The sequence below is a fragment of the Periophthalmus magnuspinnatus genome, chromosome 1 (genome assembly GCF_009829125.3).
Source record: "Periophthalmus magnuspinnatus isolate fPerMag1 chromosome 1, fPerMag1.2.pri, whole genome shotgun sequence".
Lineage (NCBI taxonomy): Eukaryota > Metazoa > Chordata > Actinopteri > Gobiiformes > Gobiidae > Periophthalmus > Periophthalmus magnuspinnatus.
Window position 1 is genome coordinate 2795249 of NC_047126.1, and position 14933 is coordinate 2810181.

A 14933-nucleotide genomic window follows, 5' to 3' on the forward strand; every position below is an offset into this window, starting at 1 on the left:
GCTGTAGGGCTGATACAAAAATTACTATATCAACTTCAACAGATGTCAGATGGAACAATCATTTTTGTGAGTCAATATCATCGTGGGGACTTTTTCTTTCATACTAATTGGACATTTTTGGTAATTTTTCTGTACTATGTTATAATTTAAGGTCAGTTTATGAACATCTTACTCATTATAGACACAAACTAACTACCAAAGTGTTGCATTCTGGCATTTAATTATTGCAACTTGTATTTTTTAACAATTTTGTACATTTAGAACACTTTTTGGTGGATATTTCTGCCGTTATGGTTTTACTTCAGGTGAAAAAACAGCAGGGCACAGATCAATGTATCACTGTAACTCACTCGTAACTTCACATAACAATTTAACCCATTAAATCAAAACCATTATCACGAGTTAAATTATGAAAACCAGATGAACGAGTCTTTCGAGGGTTTTGAGTAATCCATTGATCTCGTTCCTTGACGTTTGACAGAGCTGATTGTCATGACAGCTGCTAGATTTGATATTGCATTTAATGAGTCGCTAACAGATCTGTGAGATAAGTGTGACAATCGACAAGGCAGCTCTGGCAACACGCTTTCGCTTCCAATCGCGAAACAAGGTTCAGCACGTGGCATTGGTTTATATGAGATGTTATGGCTGCTACTCCGGCACTGGATTAGAGTGACATTCCCTTGACAGATTTATGGACATGAAAGTTGCGGAACAAATGTTAGCCAGGCAAAAACATCCCTATAGGGAAGCAAGATTAATGATTACAACAACATTCATTCTTGGCGGCACGGTGACTGAGTGCCATCACTCATGTCTCACAGCAAGAAGGTTGGTTCGATCCCCGGGTCACCAGGCCTTTCTGTGTGGAGTTTTTCATGTTTCTCCCCGTGTCTGGATGGGTTTCCTCCGGGTACTCCGGTTTCCCCCATCAACCAAAACATGAACACCCTTCGAGACAACTGTTGTTGTGATTTTGGGCGTTACAAAAATAAATGAATTGAAAATTGAAATAGAAGCTAATGTGATAACAAAAATCAAAAATCAAGAAAATGGCAGAAAAGGGGACACTTAAATGGTAAACGCTCACATTTTTTATATATTTCCATCTTCAATGCACTCAAATCGCTTTACATCAAGGAACCACTCCCCCATTCACTCCCCCATTCACACACACATTCATACACCAGTGTACACAAACACTGGGGGCGAGGTCGGTTAAGTGTCTTATAGAGATCGACCGATATGGACAATTGTTTAGAATCCAGAGCAGCTGATGCCTGATAAGCTCTGCCAATATTTGTGGGGCAATATGTGAGGCCAATTTTGATGGTTTTCACTAAATTATGTAATTTAAATTTACTACAAAGTCACCCACAGCCCCTTTTTTTTAAGTATACAGGTTTATCGCGGGGGTCACGTTCTACAAATAACCCACAACAGGCGAAATCTGCGAAGTATCAGCTTTACTTTTTATATTATTGTATATGTTTTGGCTGTAAAATGCCTCACCACACACTTTATACACTTTTCTCACGCAGGCGTTAACATTTTCTCACATTTCTCTCTTGTTTAAACACAAAGTTCAAACCTTCGTAGGCGTCTTTGTCGGTGCAGAACGTTTCATCGACATTGTGGGTTTTGTCGGGGAGAAAACAAATCGCAAACGTACAGCACTTCAGAGTCACACTGTGATCCAACGTTTATGTAAATTTGTCTGAACACATTCTGTACTGGACAGGAGACACGGCACGGAGGAGACTGATGGACAATGGTCTACAGTCCAACAGCCAATCAGGACGCAGGACACGATGGTCTACAGTCCAACAGCCAATCAGGGCGCACGACACAATGGTCTACAGTCCAACAGCCAATCAGGACGCAGGACACAATGCACTCATACACTCTAAAAAACCCATGAAAAATTGCACTAAAAAATCTGCAAAACAGCGAGTCTGCGAAAGATGAACCGTGTTATAGTGAGGGACAACTATAGTCATGTTTGGTGCAGTTCTCTTTCTGCACTAAAGTGTTGAAATGTATCTTTATATGTGTTCTTTCGCCAGCAGGTCGGCCAAAACCAGATATCGGCCTCTGCTGAAGATTTAAGACCAACACGCTAAAAAGCAGGTATTAAAAATATCGGCCCATCTATCTCTATAGTGTTTTGCCCAAGGACACAACGACAGCGTTCATCTGTGGGACTCGCACCGCCGACCTGTGGGCCAGTGGATCAGTGGACAAACGCTGTACTGTCTGTCGCCCCAGTTAAAAGATTAAACATGCTCCACCCAGACTAATGTAAAAGTAATGAGGAAAAGGAAGAAACACACTGCAGGTGAGTAGAACATGCAACGATCCATTAATATTACACTTTTATATTTACCAGCGGTGGATGGAGTACTCAACTTTGTAACTTAAGTAAAAGTACAAATACAGAGGTAAAAAGTTTCTCAAGTATCACATGAAAAAATCTACTTAACCCCCTGGTGCACAGCGGTCACTGCAGTGGACAGCTACTAAAACATAACTTTCTCTTTAATGCATTGGTTTATGAGTGCTCTCTGCTGCCACACTCCATTGACGGCAATTCAGTGGTCAGTTGGTGTAACTGCAAGTAAATTTCCTCTGGTTGGTTTTCTTATTCAGGCCTAAACATTGCACCTAAACAGTGTTGAATTTTCCCAAAAAATGTTGAAATGTCATAGCTGTTCAAAGCATAAAAAGAAACATCTGTTTGTATATTTACAATAGAACACAACTTAATTCATTTTTACAGGCAGGTCACAATGTTCAATGTTGTTTCGTGTCCTGAGAAGAATAAAAACACTAAAGAAAAAAACAAATCTTGACCAAGGTTTTCATAATTCATGCATCAGAGGTTTAAGTGAAAGTATTCAAGTAACTGTGTAAAAATGTACTTTAAGAGCAAAAAGTAAAAGTACTGTAAATTTCGGACTACTGCGCCGCACGAGCCAAATGTTAAACAAAAATGAATCTTGAACATATATAAGCTGCACGTTACAAATATGGCAGTAAAAATCTATAAATAAGCTGCACCGCAGGGTTCAAACGGTGGGAAAAAAGTGGGGGCTTATTGTCTGAAACTTACAGTATTTCACACAAGTGTTGTTAATTTGTTAAAGTGTTTAACGTAGTGATATGGTTTAAAAATGATACATACTTTGGTCACAGTAACAATACGAATCTATTTCTTAACTTTTCTCATGAATTTTGTGTATTTATTTTTGTTTTTCCTCAAAGTTGAAGCTTAAAGTTGAAAACTTTTAGTCAGAATGTTTCCACGAACATGGTAAAAATAACCCCTCAAATCACATGAAAAGTACTTTTTACTTTTCATTTCTGTTCAAAAATGTAGTGGAGTAGAAAGTACAGATACTGCTCTCAAATGCAGTTAAGTAAAAGTAAAATATCCATCCATCCATCCATCTACTTTTATTGTGCTACTTTTACCACTGTTATTCACATTAATGAAACTGATCCAACCTTGTATGTCAGTCAGTTTCAGTGCCACAAACCTTCAATAAAATACGAGCGTTGTGATTGGCTGCGCTGCCGTTTCTACATCGACTTGTACCGAGCTGTATCTAGGCCAAAGCGTCCTTGCTCACATGCACTGGAAGAAAAATGTGTGTTCGCTTGTGCACCTGCTCTGGGCTCCGAGTCGCCCCGGTGCACTGTGGAAGCCAAACCTATAAACTACGAGCAGCGGTCACTGAGCAAATCAACAATGGGGCATTTTTCATCCCCTCTTTCTCTCCGTTCTCCTCTCTCTTTGCCATAGCAACTACACTTAACCCCACAAGAGTTTTTCCATCTAAGAGAAACAGATGCCCTGAAATAACTGCGTTCCTACAGGTCATAAATACACTGTAGGGAATTATGCAGAACCCGCAGCGCTCGGCCTTTGAACAGGTTTAAAAGCAAGTCAGACAGATCATATTAAAACAAAAAGATTTGCTCTGAAAACTCCTTGAAGCCATAACAAGAGCGAAGACCCCCCACCAAGGCTTTGATCCGATCTCGCAATGGTAAAAATGCAGCATCCAGACATACATTTGAACTAGAGATATTATTATTCCAGGGCAAATATTCCACACTTTGAATTATAACAGTTTAAAGCAGACATATAGTGCTCGTGTGCGCTTTATAGTTATAATCTATGACACCCAAGGATCATTACGTTATAATTTACACATTTTAAATCATAATATTCATCTAAAGAGACTTAATAAAAAAGAAACGAGTCCGCTGAGTTCTGTGTTAGAAAACTGCGGTGTCCAATGGGAGCTGACGTCGCTGTAAACTTCATCGATTGGGGGTCGATCGGCAAAATGGCGTCTTGAAAATAAGCGATTAAAGACAACTTTGAGCGAGTAAATAGTGACGAAAAACAACTACAACATGGTTAAAAGCGCTGAAAAGTCAATTTTGCAGAATAGAATAGGTCTGAGTTAACATAAACTACTTTGATCATGAATTATTCTCAAGCATTTAACGAGTAGGCAAAATCAAACTAACCTACTCATGATGACACAGTAACACATTTTGAAGCACGACATATATTGCTACGGAGAAATAATCCCTGACTGTTTCATTAAAAATACATAAGATGCAACAAATAAACAGCAGAATGTACCAATAGTTCGCCATAGAAGGGGTTTATTCGCAATTCCACAGCACAAATCTTATCGTACTTCAACAAAAATATCCCAAATCTCCGTAATTTTGCTCATAATAAATATTTAGACCTAAAATATATTGTTAAAGCTTTCACATATTGGTCGATATAGTGATTATCATGACAGGCCTAGTGAATACAAAGCAAAACAAAAATTAATCGAGCAAACGTTTATACTCTCAGATGCATGTAACCTCCAGCTGCGACTTTACCTACCTGTGACGGGGGGCAGAAAACAACCAGAATAGAGTTCCTGAACTAGCTGAAGCGGCAGATGTCCAAACAGCCGAGTTTACAGGGAAGTAGCCAAGAAAAGAGAAGTGGTTTGGCGTCTCATGTTAAAGGCGCAGTAGGTAGCGGACAGATTACGTTTCACTCTGTGTGAATATTTCAACAGCGCTTCTCCTTTTGCTACAATGGACCCGAGCAAAAGAAGAACAATCAAAGGTTATGAATTATTATACGCACCTTTCACAACAAAACAAAGAACTAAAATTGACCATTGTTTCGTTTGCACTGACCGAAAACTGACCTCTTCTCCCTGGCATTTAATTTTATTTTATTGTTATTTTCCCCATGTACTGTGTTATCCGTTTGCTTGTTTATTTAGTTGACTTTTATGTGAAGCAGTCAAGTTGTTTTAAAAGTGCTGTACAAATAAACTTGAGTTGAAATGGCTTTTTAAAGTAGCGTCTGCGTCTGCGTCTGGGAGCTGACCCTGTTGGAATGCAGACAGGTACATACATCGCTCTGGGACAGGGTCACACACAATACCAGAAGGAGAAGCATCCCAAGATATCACATTCCCCGAGAGAAAGACTGTCTGAAATGCCTGTGTACCACCGAAGAGGAGTTTCCTGTAATGATCCGTATAAGGGATGTGGTCAGGTTTTGCAAATAGGTCAAAGATTATCAATGTTTACGGTTCCGTCTATGGCTCCTACTGTGGTTTGATCGAACTATCAGACTGTGATGATGATTTAAAATGATCCGGGTTAAACTATAAGTGCGTTTTGTCTTTGGTCAAACTGAACTGGCCCAGAGTTTGAAGAATATCTGAAGAGACATCTGCTTTAACTCATCTGAAGCTTTATGCTGCCATCTGCTGGACATTCTCTGCAAATACATGGCTGTACTGATTTTGATAAAAGCTGTAAAACATAATTAGGTACTTGAGTTTAGGGATGTAAACGTGTTTTTTCTGTCCTGTGTTTTGACTCGCCTTTGTAGCAAAAAACATAAAAGATTTTCAAAACCAAATCAGCTCCGCAACAATTGTAAAGACGCCTTTTCACAAGCATCGCATCGTTACTTGTGTAACTCTTTTGAGACATTTGAACCTGCCCTGTGGCGTGACCTGTCCTGCCCCCCGCTGGACACGCACTGCAGATTTATCATGTTAAAAAATTCTGATAAATGACTTAATGTCTCTAGTGCTGGTTTAATAATTATGTAACTGTCCCATTATGAAGAGCATCATTTTAACGATTACAAAGGGATTTTTCTCAAAGTTTTACAAGAAAAGTTGGTTTGCAAACTGAAAAAAATGATAATTATTCATTTTGACCTGTAGCTTAAGCCCTTAACCCCAGAGCGCCCCCTGGTGTACACATGTCAGACGAGCTCCTTCTAGTTTTGTGTAAATGTCTTTTCGTGTCACACCACAGGACACACTATGGATTACAGCATGAAACTGTTTATATCTTTAATAGTTTTAAAGTTGAGATAAAGGTTTAGTTTTATTAAATCGTGTAAACCTGTTTCTCTATGAACCGTCTCTGAGAATGACAGCCTCGCCGCAGGACATTTTAGTTTTTCGGTTAAAATACAAAGAAATGAAACACGACTTCATTCTAAAACGATGTGTCATTTATCGAACACAGCTGAGTTTAATTTTGGAGTAAGAAAAAAATGATTTAGAAAGTCATTTAATGTGAAAACTCTGAAAATAGGCGTCACGTCAAGTCCCCAATTACAGACAAAATAGGAGCGGTGTATAGACTTGTTCTCTTTCCTCCCAAAGTCTGTGCTCGGTTTGTTTCATTTAGACACAGTTTCCACGCTGGAGATGTAAACTTTAAAGTACTAAACCACTAACTATATCCAAACTTCATACCTGACAAAACTTGGGTGAGGAAAGACGTGGGCAGCTGTTGGATGCAGCGTCATGTGTCTTCTGGGGTAACCCGCGGTAGCCTGTGAAGGGATGGGACCATGAACAATAATATCGTTTATCGTCATAAAAGGGTCGACCATGATCGTTTATGGGACGTTTCATATAACTGTGATAATCACTAAAAGAGATAACCGTCATTACATCCACAGAATGTGCAGAGAAAAACGACTTCTCCCTGATGTTATTTTCTAGATCGTTAATTCAATTAAATCTTTATTAAGATTTATTAATACTGAATTTCTGGTTCATAGTGAATCCTAAAAAAAGATACTGTGGTCATGAGCTTTGGGTAATGACCCAATACAAAAGGCTGAAATGAGTATCTTCTGCAGAGTGACTGGGCGCTCCCTTAGAGATAGGGAGAGGAGCTCAGTCACACGGGAGGAGCTCTGAGTAGAGCTGCTGCTCCTCCACGTGGATAAGAGCAGCTGAGGTGGCTCGGGCATCTGTTCACGATGCCTCCTAGATGACTTTCTGGGGAGATGTTCCAGGCATGTCCCACTGGGAGTAGACCCCGGGGAAGACCCAGGACACGCTGGAGGGACTATGGACTATGGACTATGTTTCTCGTCTGGCCTGGGAACGCCTTGGGGTCCCACTCGAGGAGCTGGAGAACATGTTTAGTGTGAGAGAAGTCTGGGAATCTCAGCTTTAGACTGCCGTCCCCGGCCCCGGATAAGAGGAAGAAAATGGATGGATGGGTAATAATGTACACAAACACAAACGCCATGTATTGTTTTCATTTATAACAAAGTAAAATCATATAATAGTTGTTTAAATAATGAACCTGTTCATAATTTTCAAATCATGATTCACATCCATAACATTTTTAAACTGTCAGCAACTTTAACAATTATCTTGATATAATCGTTAAGTGAGATAATTTTGGCCTTGATAATCGTGACACCAACTTTCAATATCCTCAGTCAAATACGAAAAACACTGGAATAAAACACAAAATGAACTTAGGGCAGTGTTGTAGTTGTTACTTGGCCTCTATGTTGAGTATAAGGGGACTTAAAGACAGTGTGCACTCATCAGGATGCAGGGCCACGCTCCTCTGGCCTTTGTTATAAAGTGGAGGAGCTGACCTGGATTTACAAAGCCACTGGACGGCTTCACGTACAGAATACTTAAGAGACGTCTGGTGGAACAAACTTCTACTAAATCAGCACAAACTAAACTTTTTAGACTCCTGTTTGTAATGAACACATGAACGACCACAAAGAGAGACAGTGTAACTTTGTTTGTAATAAGAGTGTTTATGAGAACATACCTTTAATGGCCAGAACACCAAAACAGAAGTGAAGAAATCTGATCTTTCCTCGGGAGCTGGGGTCCAAACATTCAACTAACTTCTTTGCCTTGAAGTGAAAGAAAAGAGACAAAACTTTAGGCCAATGGTGGAAGAAGTACTCACTTTCTTGCTTAAAAGTACAGATACTGTGCAAAAAGTACTCATTTAAAAATGTACTTAAAAAGTAAAAAGTATTAAGTATAAGAGTCTTTTAAAGCTTCAAATGTAGTGATTTTGACAAAGATTTGTGCTGGATTTTGTTCAACAGAAACAACTGAAGCTGTTATTAGCGGTTTTTATTTGTATATTTTTGTTTACTAAAACTATGAACATGTTAAAAATAAACTCTCAGCCTTTTCAGCAGGTCTCAAACTATAATGAAAAATACTTTTACTTTTCAATCAATTAAAAAATGTAGTGAATTAGAAAGTACAGAAACTGCTCTCAAATGTAGAGAAGTAAGAAGTATCCACTTTAAAATCTACTTAAGTACAGATACTGAAAAGCACTGCATTAGGCAATATGCTTTAGATGTTTTTCATACGTCAGCATCTATACATTGAAATGGTTTGCATCAGCAGTAAACTCTGTGGTCCAAAACGACCCTGAAAACACACTGGCTCTGGGCACAAAATCTGCTACAAAACACCTCACATAAGACACACATTTTCTACAGGGTCCAGGATATTTCTGCCATGTTTAATACTTATATATGTATAAGTGCGCATTCACCTGTGACTGAGGAAAGCCTTAAGAGCTCCTCTTCTCTAAGCACTCTACAGCCCCACTGAATAATGCATCTGCTCCCACAGCACTCAGCTTTAGCCATGCTAATTTTAGCAAATGGGTGCACAGGGACAACCCTGAGGGGCTTTAGGTAGAAAGGTTAGCAGAGAGGTTGTCAAACAAAACTAAATGATTCTAATGGGCTCTAAAATAAATCATGTGCATCAAAAGTTTTAGCAGCAGGAGCAGAGACACTCATCCTGATTGTAAAATACATTAATATTAGATTTGGCTTTGGCACAGTGACATCAAAAGGAAAAAGAGGAACTTGGCAAAAGCATTTTCCACCACAACAGACCAATGAGAGCTCATTAACATGTTTATGAACACAAACGCACTGCAAGTCTCTGGTCCCTTGTATAAATTAGACTAATAAATGATGCAGATGTGCTTCTCATTATGCTTTCTTTAGTGGTAAAACAAAGGACAAATCTAAGAAAGAGTATGAAACATAATCTGCAGTACTCTGACATGTATTTGCATGTATTTCATTTGATACGATCCCATTTCCCAGGTCTGTGCAGGCTTCCCACAGGGGCTAATCAGTGCCTCTGCTCTGTTTCCACTGATGAGCTGCACAACACAAGGGAGCCAATCAGAGACAAGAGCCACTCACCCTTAGCTGCAGAAAGAAACTAAAGCAAAGCATTTGAGAAGGACCACTTCGGCCACATTCAAACTATACTGTATTGTCCCCAGCGAAATGGATCTGCATTTGATCCGTCCATGTCAGATAAACTGTTCAGGCGATCCACAGCCTCCTCTGAACCTTGAGCCTGGAGAACCTTCGAACTGTAGAGCAAGCAATTCTGTTATAATGTCTTTTGTATAACATCTGGGGGTCTCAGTTTTTGTTGTAATACAGAAGTTAAGAGTTCTAGTCCCTAATGGAATGCGTCAGATTAAACATTTAAGAATTTACCTTTTGGATATTTGAAAGTACAATGTGATAAATAGGAAAAACTGACTCTTGCCAACATCTCTGAGCATGAAATCATCACATTTTAGAATCTGAAAACCACAAGTCAACCCAGGACAGTCCCAGTTTTGAGCCCTGTGTCCCTTGTCCCAGCGGATTTATCCAAAACCAGTGATTTGTCCCAGTTTTATACGAATAAACATCCGCTACACAACAACATGTCGCTATTTTGACCAATTTGATCCCTGCCAACAGTAAAAAGGGGAATATATTATAATTGTTTCAGCTAAAATACAGAAAAATGTGCTTGAAAATGAGCATAAGCCAAAAAATGTGCAACCCCAACAACAGAAGTCCCTCAGATTCTGACTGACACAAGTGCACCCAGAATGGACAATGTTACGCTCTCTTTTCACAATTTTATTTATACCAGCCATCCCAACCCGGCCGTGTCCTAGTTTCCATTTTTGAAAAACTTGTCATCTTAGGCATGGGGGCAAGTTACACAAACTTTGAACATTTGATTAACTTGGTCAATAATACAATCGTAATATAATATGAGCCCAAATGAAAACATGATATGTTGAGATTGGGCTTGTGGTATGAGCCGGCTCTTTTGAACGGTTCCTTAACATGAACCATTTGAACCGGATCTCATTTTCGGAAAGAGCTGAACCTAATATTTTTCTTTCTAAATTTTACGCATTTTTACACTGATTTACGCTGACCCAACACAAGAATCAGCTCAGGAGCAGGAGACATGACAGAGAGCTTTGGGCACAGAAAACAGATTTGGAATCATAATAAAAGTTAGTTTATAATTAATTTTATCATAGTGCAATGTTTTATTTAGATTATTCATAATTTCAAAGGGTTAAGAGACTCCTGCTCTAAGTTTGAACCATTTTAAACAAATCTTAGTCTCATTTCTCTTTGATTAGTTTGTTGTTAAATTGAATTCTCACATTTGCTTCTGTCATATAAATTATTATTATTATTATTTATTTTATTATTACTATTATTATTATCATCACTATTATTATTATCATCATCATTATTATATGTTATTTAATTTTTTTTTATACTTTTTTATATGAACGGACCCAAAAAGGATCTCGGATCTCATAAAAGAGCCGGATCCCATCATTAGCTTGTGGTGCTACCTGAGCTAGGCTATGTGCTACTTCATGTATGCTAATAACATTACACCCGCCCTCACCTGCTCGTGTGATCCAAACCGTGATGCTAACCTGACCACGTGCTGAGTGTGGACAAAGCCGTTCGGATCCGGCTCCAGGATGTCAAAGACTCGTTTCAGAGTGGTCAGGAGTGTGGACAGACTTTTGGACCTGCGTCTGGAGCCACTGTCCATCCCAAACACGCCGCGTTCAGGTGCCTCTTCTTCCGTTGCTCATGACAACACGGAGCGCGAGGACGCTGCAGCTACGCACGAGAGGCGTCACCCGGAAGTGAGCGTAACGTCTCACCTAATGTCGTCACCAAGCAGTCACGTGATCATAGTGCATACTCTTACTTGAATAAAAGAATTTTGAGAAAGCCTACATGTGACAAGAGCTTAATGTTTTTATTTATTTATTTATTTAATTTATTTATTCATGATCAAAAGCCATGTATTATTATTATTATTATTATTATTATTGTTATTATTATTATTATTATTATTATTATTATTATTATTATTATTATTATTATTGCTTTATTTATTTATTGTGGTCTATACTTTGAAAATACCAGATTGTTTATTTATTTTTATTTATTTATTTATTTATTTTAATTAGGACAGTGCATATTAATCAACATGTCAACAAACAGCATCAATGTAAATATGCCGGAATTAGCACAATAGCTACTTTACACCCGTTGTCCTAAGGCAGGTCAAAAACAGGAAATTTAAAGAAACACAGACAAACCAAAAGTGCACATAGACATGACAACAAGTGAACCACAATAGACCATATTCCGAGTTTAAGATGTCACCTACAGTTTTGTTCCTCCTATATAAATAAACTAAAATTATAAAACTGATGTTAGCTCCACACTGCTACTCTTTATCTCGCCTACCCAGGGCCGGCCCAGCCTATAAGCAGACGAAGAAGCTTCTTAGGGCCCCGAGGCCACCAGAGGGCCCCCAAGAGCCCATACATTTAGATTGAAAATAATGACTGAAATGTTGTTGTTTTTTTCTGAAAACTAAACGGCGCTCGGGTGTTTATACTAGTCTAAATATCAGATCAGATTTTAACTTCACCCTTTGCTATGGATCAGTTGGACGACTGAGGGTTTTAGTCTAAATATCCTTCTTAAACGATTACATGTGTTTTATTTTCAGTAGCTAAATATGTGCTAGTTAGTGAAGTTAAGTTTATCTAAAGTACGGGACAATGTATGAAGAGCCCAGAGGGAGACCGTTTTGGGGAAAGAGGGACTTTTTAGAGACGACTCAAAATATGTCTCCACTTTACACCATGGGACCTGCAGGACAGAGGACAGACAGGACACGCCTCAGAGGGACGGAGGACAGACAGGACACGCCTCAGAGGGACAGAGGACAGACAGGACACGCCTCAGAGGGACAGAGGACAGACAGGACACGCTTCAGAGGACAGAGGACAGACAGGACACGCCTCAGAGGACAGAGAGGACACGCCTCAGAGGGACAGAGGACAGACAGGACACACCTCAGAGGGACAGAGGACAGACAGGACACGCCTCAGAGGGACAGAGGACAGACAGGACACACCTCAGAGGACAGAGAGGACACGCCTCAGAGGGACAGAGGACAGACAGGACACACCTCAGAGGGACAGAGGACAGCAGGTGAGTCTGTTTGTGGTTGTGTCTGATCCTTTTGTCTCTAAACACAGATGATGTGAGTGTTTTAAGTGTCTCTGCTCCTGTGTCACATTAGGCTGATTATGACATAAACTTCTGTTACATCTGCTGAACGAAAGAACGACCTGTGAACGACTCCTGAACGTGCTGTGAATGCTCATATACGCGCCGATACCACGTTTTGCAAAACAAGTACAAGTACTTCATTTTGAGTACTTGCTAATACCGAGTAAAGATACCGATACCGGACGTAATCTTTAATGGAGTTTGATTATAGTAGTAAATATAATTAATTTCGTATGATTTTTATAATATAGACTACTTTTACATCTTAGAATACTTATCTTATCTACTGAAATCACTCTAGTTAGGTATAATTCAAATACAATATTTTAGATCAGCATCTGGCTTTAATATTTACCTCTTTCTCTTTGCAGACCTCCTCCGGGCTAACTGCTAACGCGCTAACTGCTAATGAGCTAACTGCTAACGAGCTAACGCGCTAACTGCTAACTGCGCCACTGTTAGCATAACAGTGAGTGTTGTTACTTTTACCAGAGCCACACTTTCACACATATAGACATACTGTACGACTTTTAAAGCTCTGAACTCGCTCTGTTCAGTCTAAATGTGTTTGTGAATTATAAGTTTCACTGCAGCACAAGCAAAAAATCAACAGCGCCACTTAGCAACATTAGCATGCTACTATTGTAAACATAAGCTCTGTGCTGGTAACCTCTGTGGACTATAAACATATTTAGAGTCCTAAATATTTGTATATTTCAACAACAGTGAATGTGCAGCTTTATGCTCTGAGCTCACTGCTCTGTGCAGAGATGAGCTGTGAGTCAAACAAGAGACAGAACAGATACAGTGGTATCGGCTCTTGGTATTGACAGTCCATTGACGAGTTCGAGTACTGGCACCTGATGATTATAAATCTGAGGGTATGTCCAGGCTGTTTCTCTGAACTTAGATCACTACTTTGTACTTCTTGAGTGATACGATTTTGAAGCGAGTGTACTCTTGCTTAAGTACATCATTTGGCTGCTTTATCCAATTCTGCATTTTATGACATAAAGAGTTGATAAATATAAGCTCACTTTAGTCATCTGAAACACATTAAAGAATTTAAAGCACCAGAATTTAAACATTTCTCTGGCAGAACCTCCTTCCTCACATGTTTTTACACTGTTATACTTGTGGCTATTGCTGTTGTGAGCCTCTAGAATTGTCAGTCTTTTAACAACTGGTTGTGTTGAAGTCTTAATGTCAAATATGAATATGTGGCTCTGAAGTAGAGACGGCCCCTGAGGGCAAATTCAGCTTAGGGCCCCTAAAGTCTTGGGCCGGCCCTGCGCCTACACATATGTAAGTAGGCCTAGTAGTTTTCTCCAATCATTTTTTTTTACTCAAATCATTTCTTGGATCAATCACTACTCTAAACTAAAGTGATTACTAAAGTGATTGGTTTAATTTGTAGCTAGCACCTGAGCAGCTGAAGCTCATGTAACTTTAAACCCCCAAGTTGTTCGCCTCTTGAGTAAATAATTTTGGTTCCTGATAAAGAGCATCAACAGTGAACCAGTCCCCTTAGGTGAACATTTTCTGAGGGCCTCTGTGTCCTCTGACTTTAAACAGTGATGTGTGGATGTCAGAGGACTTACCCAGAGGGTCTCGTCTCTTCCAGGTCTGTTCTGACGTTGATAAGTCAAAGGTAACTCCTTAGGACCCCTGTGTAACTCACCACACCTACAGTTCACCTGGTTTACAGACTCTAGTCCCAGTGAGATGCGACATTAAAGGTACGTCTCTAATCTGGGCTCATTGAAGATCGTTCTATGGAGAGGCAGGACAGAGTACACAAAAACCTCTATGATAGATTATTGTGTACAAAGAGAAAAGGTTACAATTTTACAGACAGTTTAAAAAGCAATTTCTAGAAAAACTGTGAGGAGTTTCCCTGCAATTCTACACTGATCTAAGAAGGTCAGAAGGTCATAGGAGTTTGGAGTTGGAGTGTTTCCCCCTTGTTAAAGAAGACTCCTAAACATCAACTTATAACCAAGGTCTGAGTTATTTCAGACGCACTTCTGTCAGACATGAGCCCAATCTTACAACCCCAAGGTCCCTAAACACCAAGACAAAGCATATGGTGGCAGTACAGTACAGTCTTTTAGCAGGTGCTGACCTAGGAGCC

At 39.5% G+C, this 14933-nt stretch overlaps 1 protein-coding gene across 1 annotated transcript; it reads right to left on the reverse strand.

Moving 5' to 3' along the window:
• Positions 1–4873: 4873 nt before the first annotated feature.
• On the reverse strand, positions 4874–11345 carry LOC129456706 (rab11 family-interacting protein 4A-like). Its single transcript, XM_055225774.1, has 4 exons — positions 11100–11345; positions 8155–8242; positions 6819–6898; positions 4874–4918 (listed from the first exon to the last, which is right to left on the reverse strand). Exons 1-4 carry the CDS (start codon positions 11250–11252, stop codon positions 4874–4876), a joined length of 366 nt encoding a protein of 121 aa, XP_055081749.1. The 5' UTR covers positions 11253–11345.
• Between the last annotated feature and the right edge of the window lie 3588 nt (positions 11346–14933).

Excerpts from the sequence above, each read along its gene's own strand:
- LOC129456706 (XM_055225774.1), bottom strand. The coding sequence starts at position 11,252 with ATGGACAGTGGCTCCAGACGCAGGTCCAAAAGTCTGTCCACACTCCTG. Across the intron at positions 8,243-11,099 it reads GGTTTGGATCACACGAGCAG|GCAAAGAAGTTAGTTGAATG; the intron begins GTGAGGGCGGGT and ends TTTCACTTCAAG. Across the intron at positions 6,899-8,154 it reads TGGTGTTCTGGCCATTAAAG|GCTACCGCGGGTTACCCCAG; the intron begins GTATGTTCTCAT and ends ATCCCTTCACAG.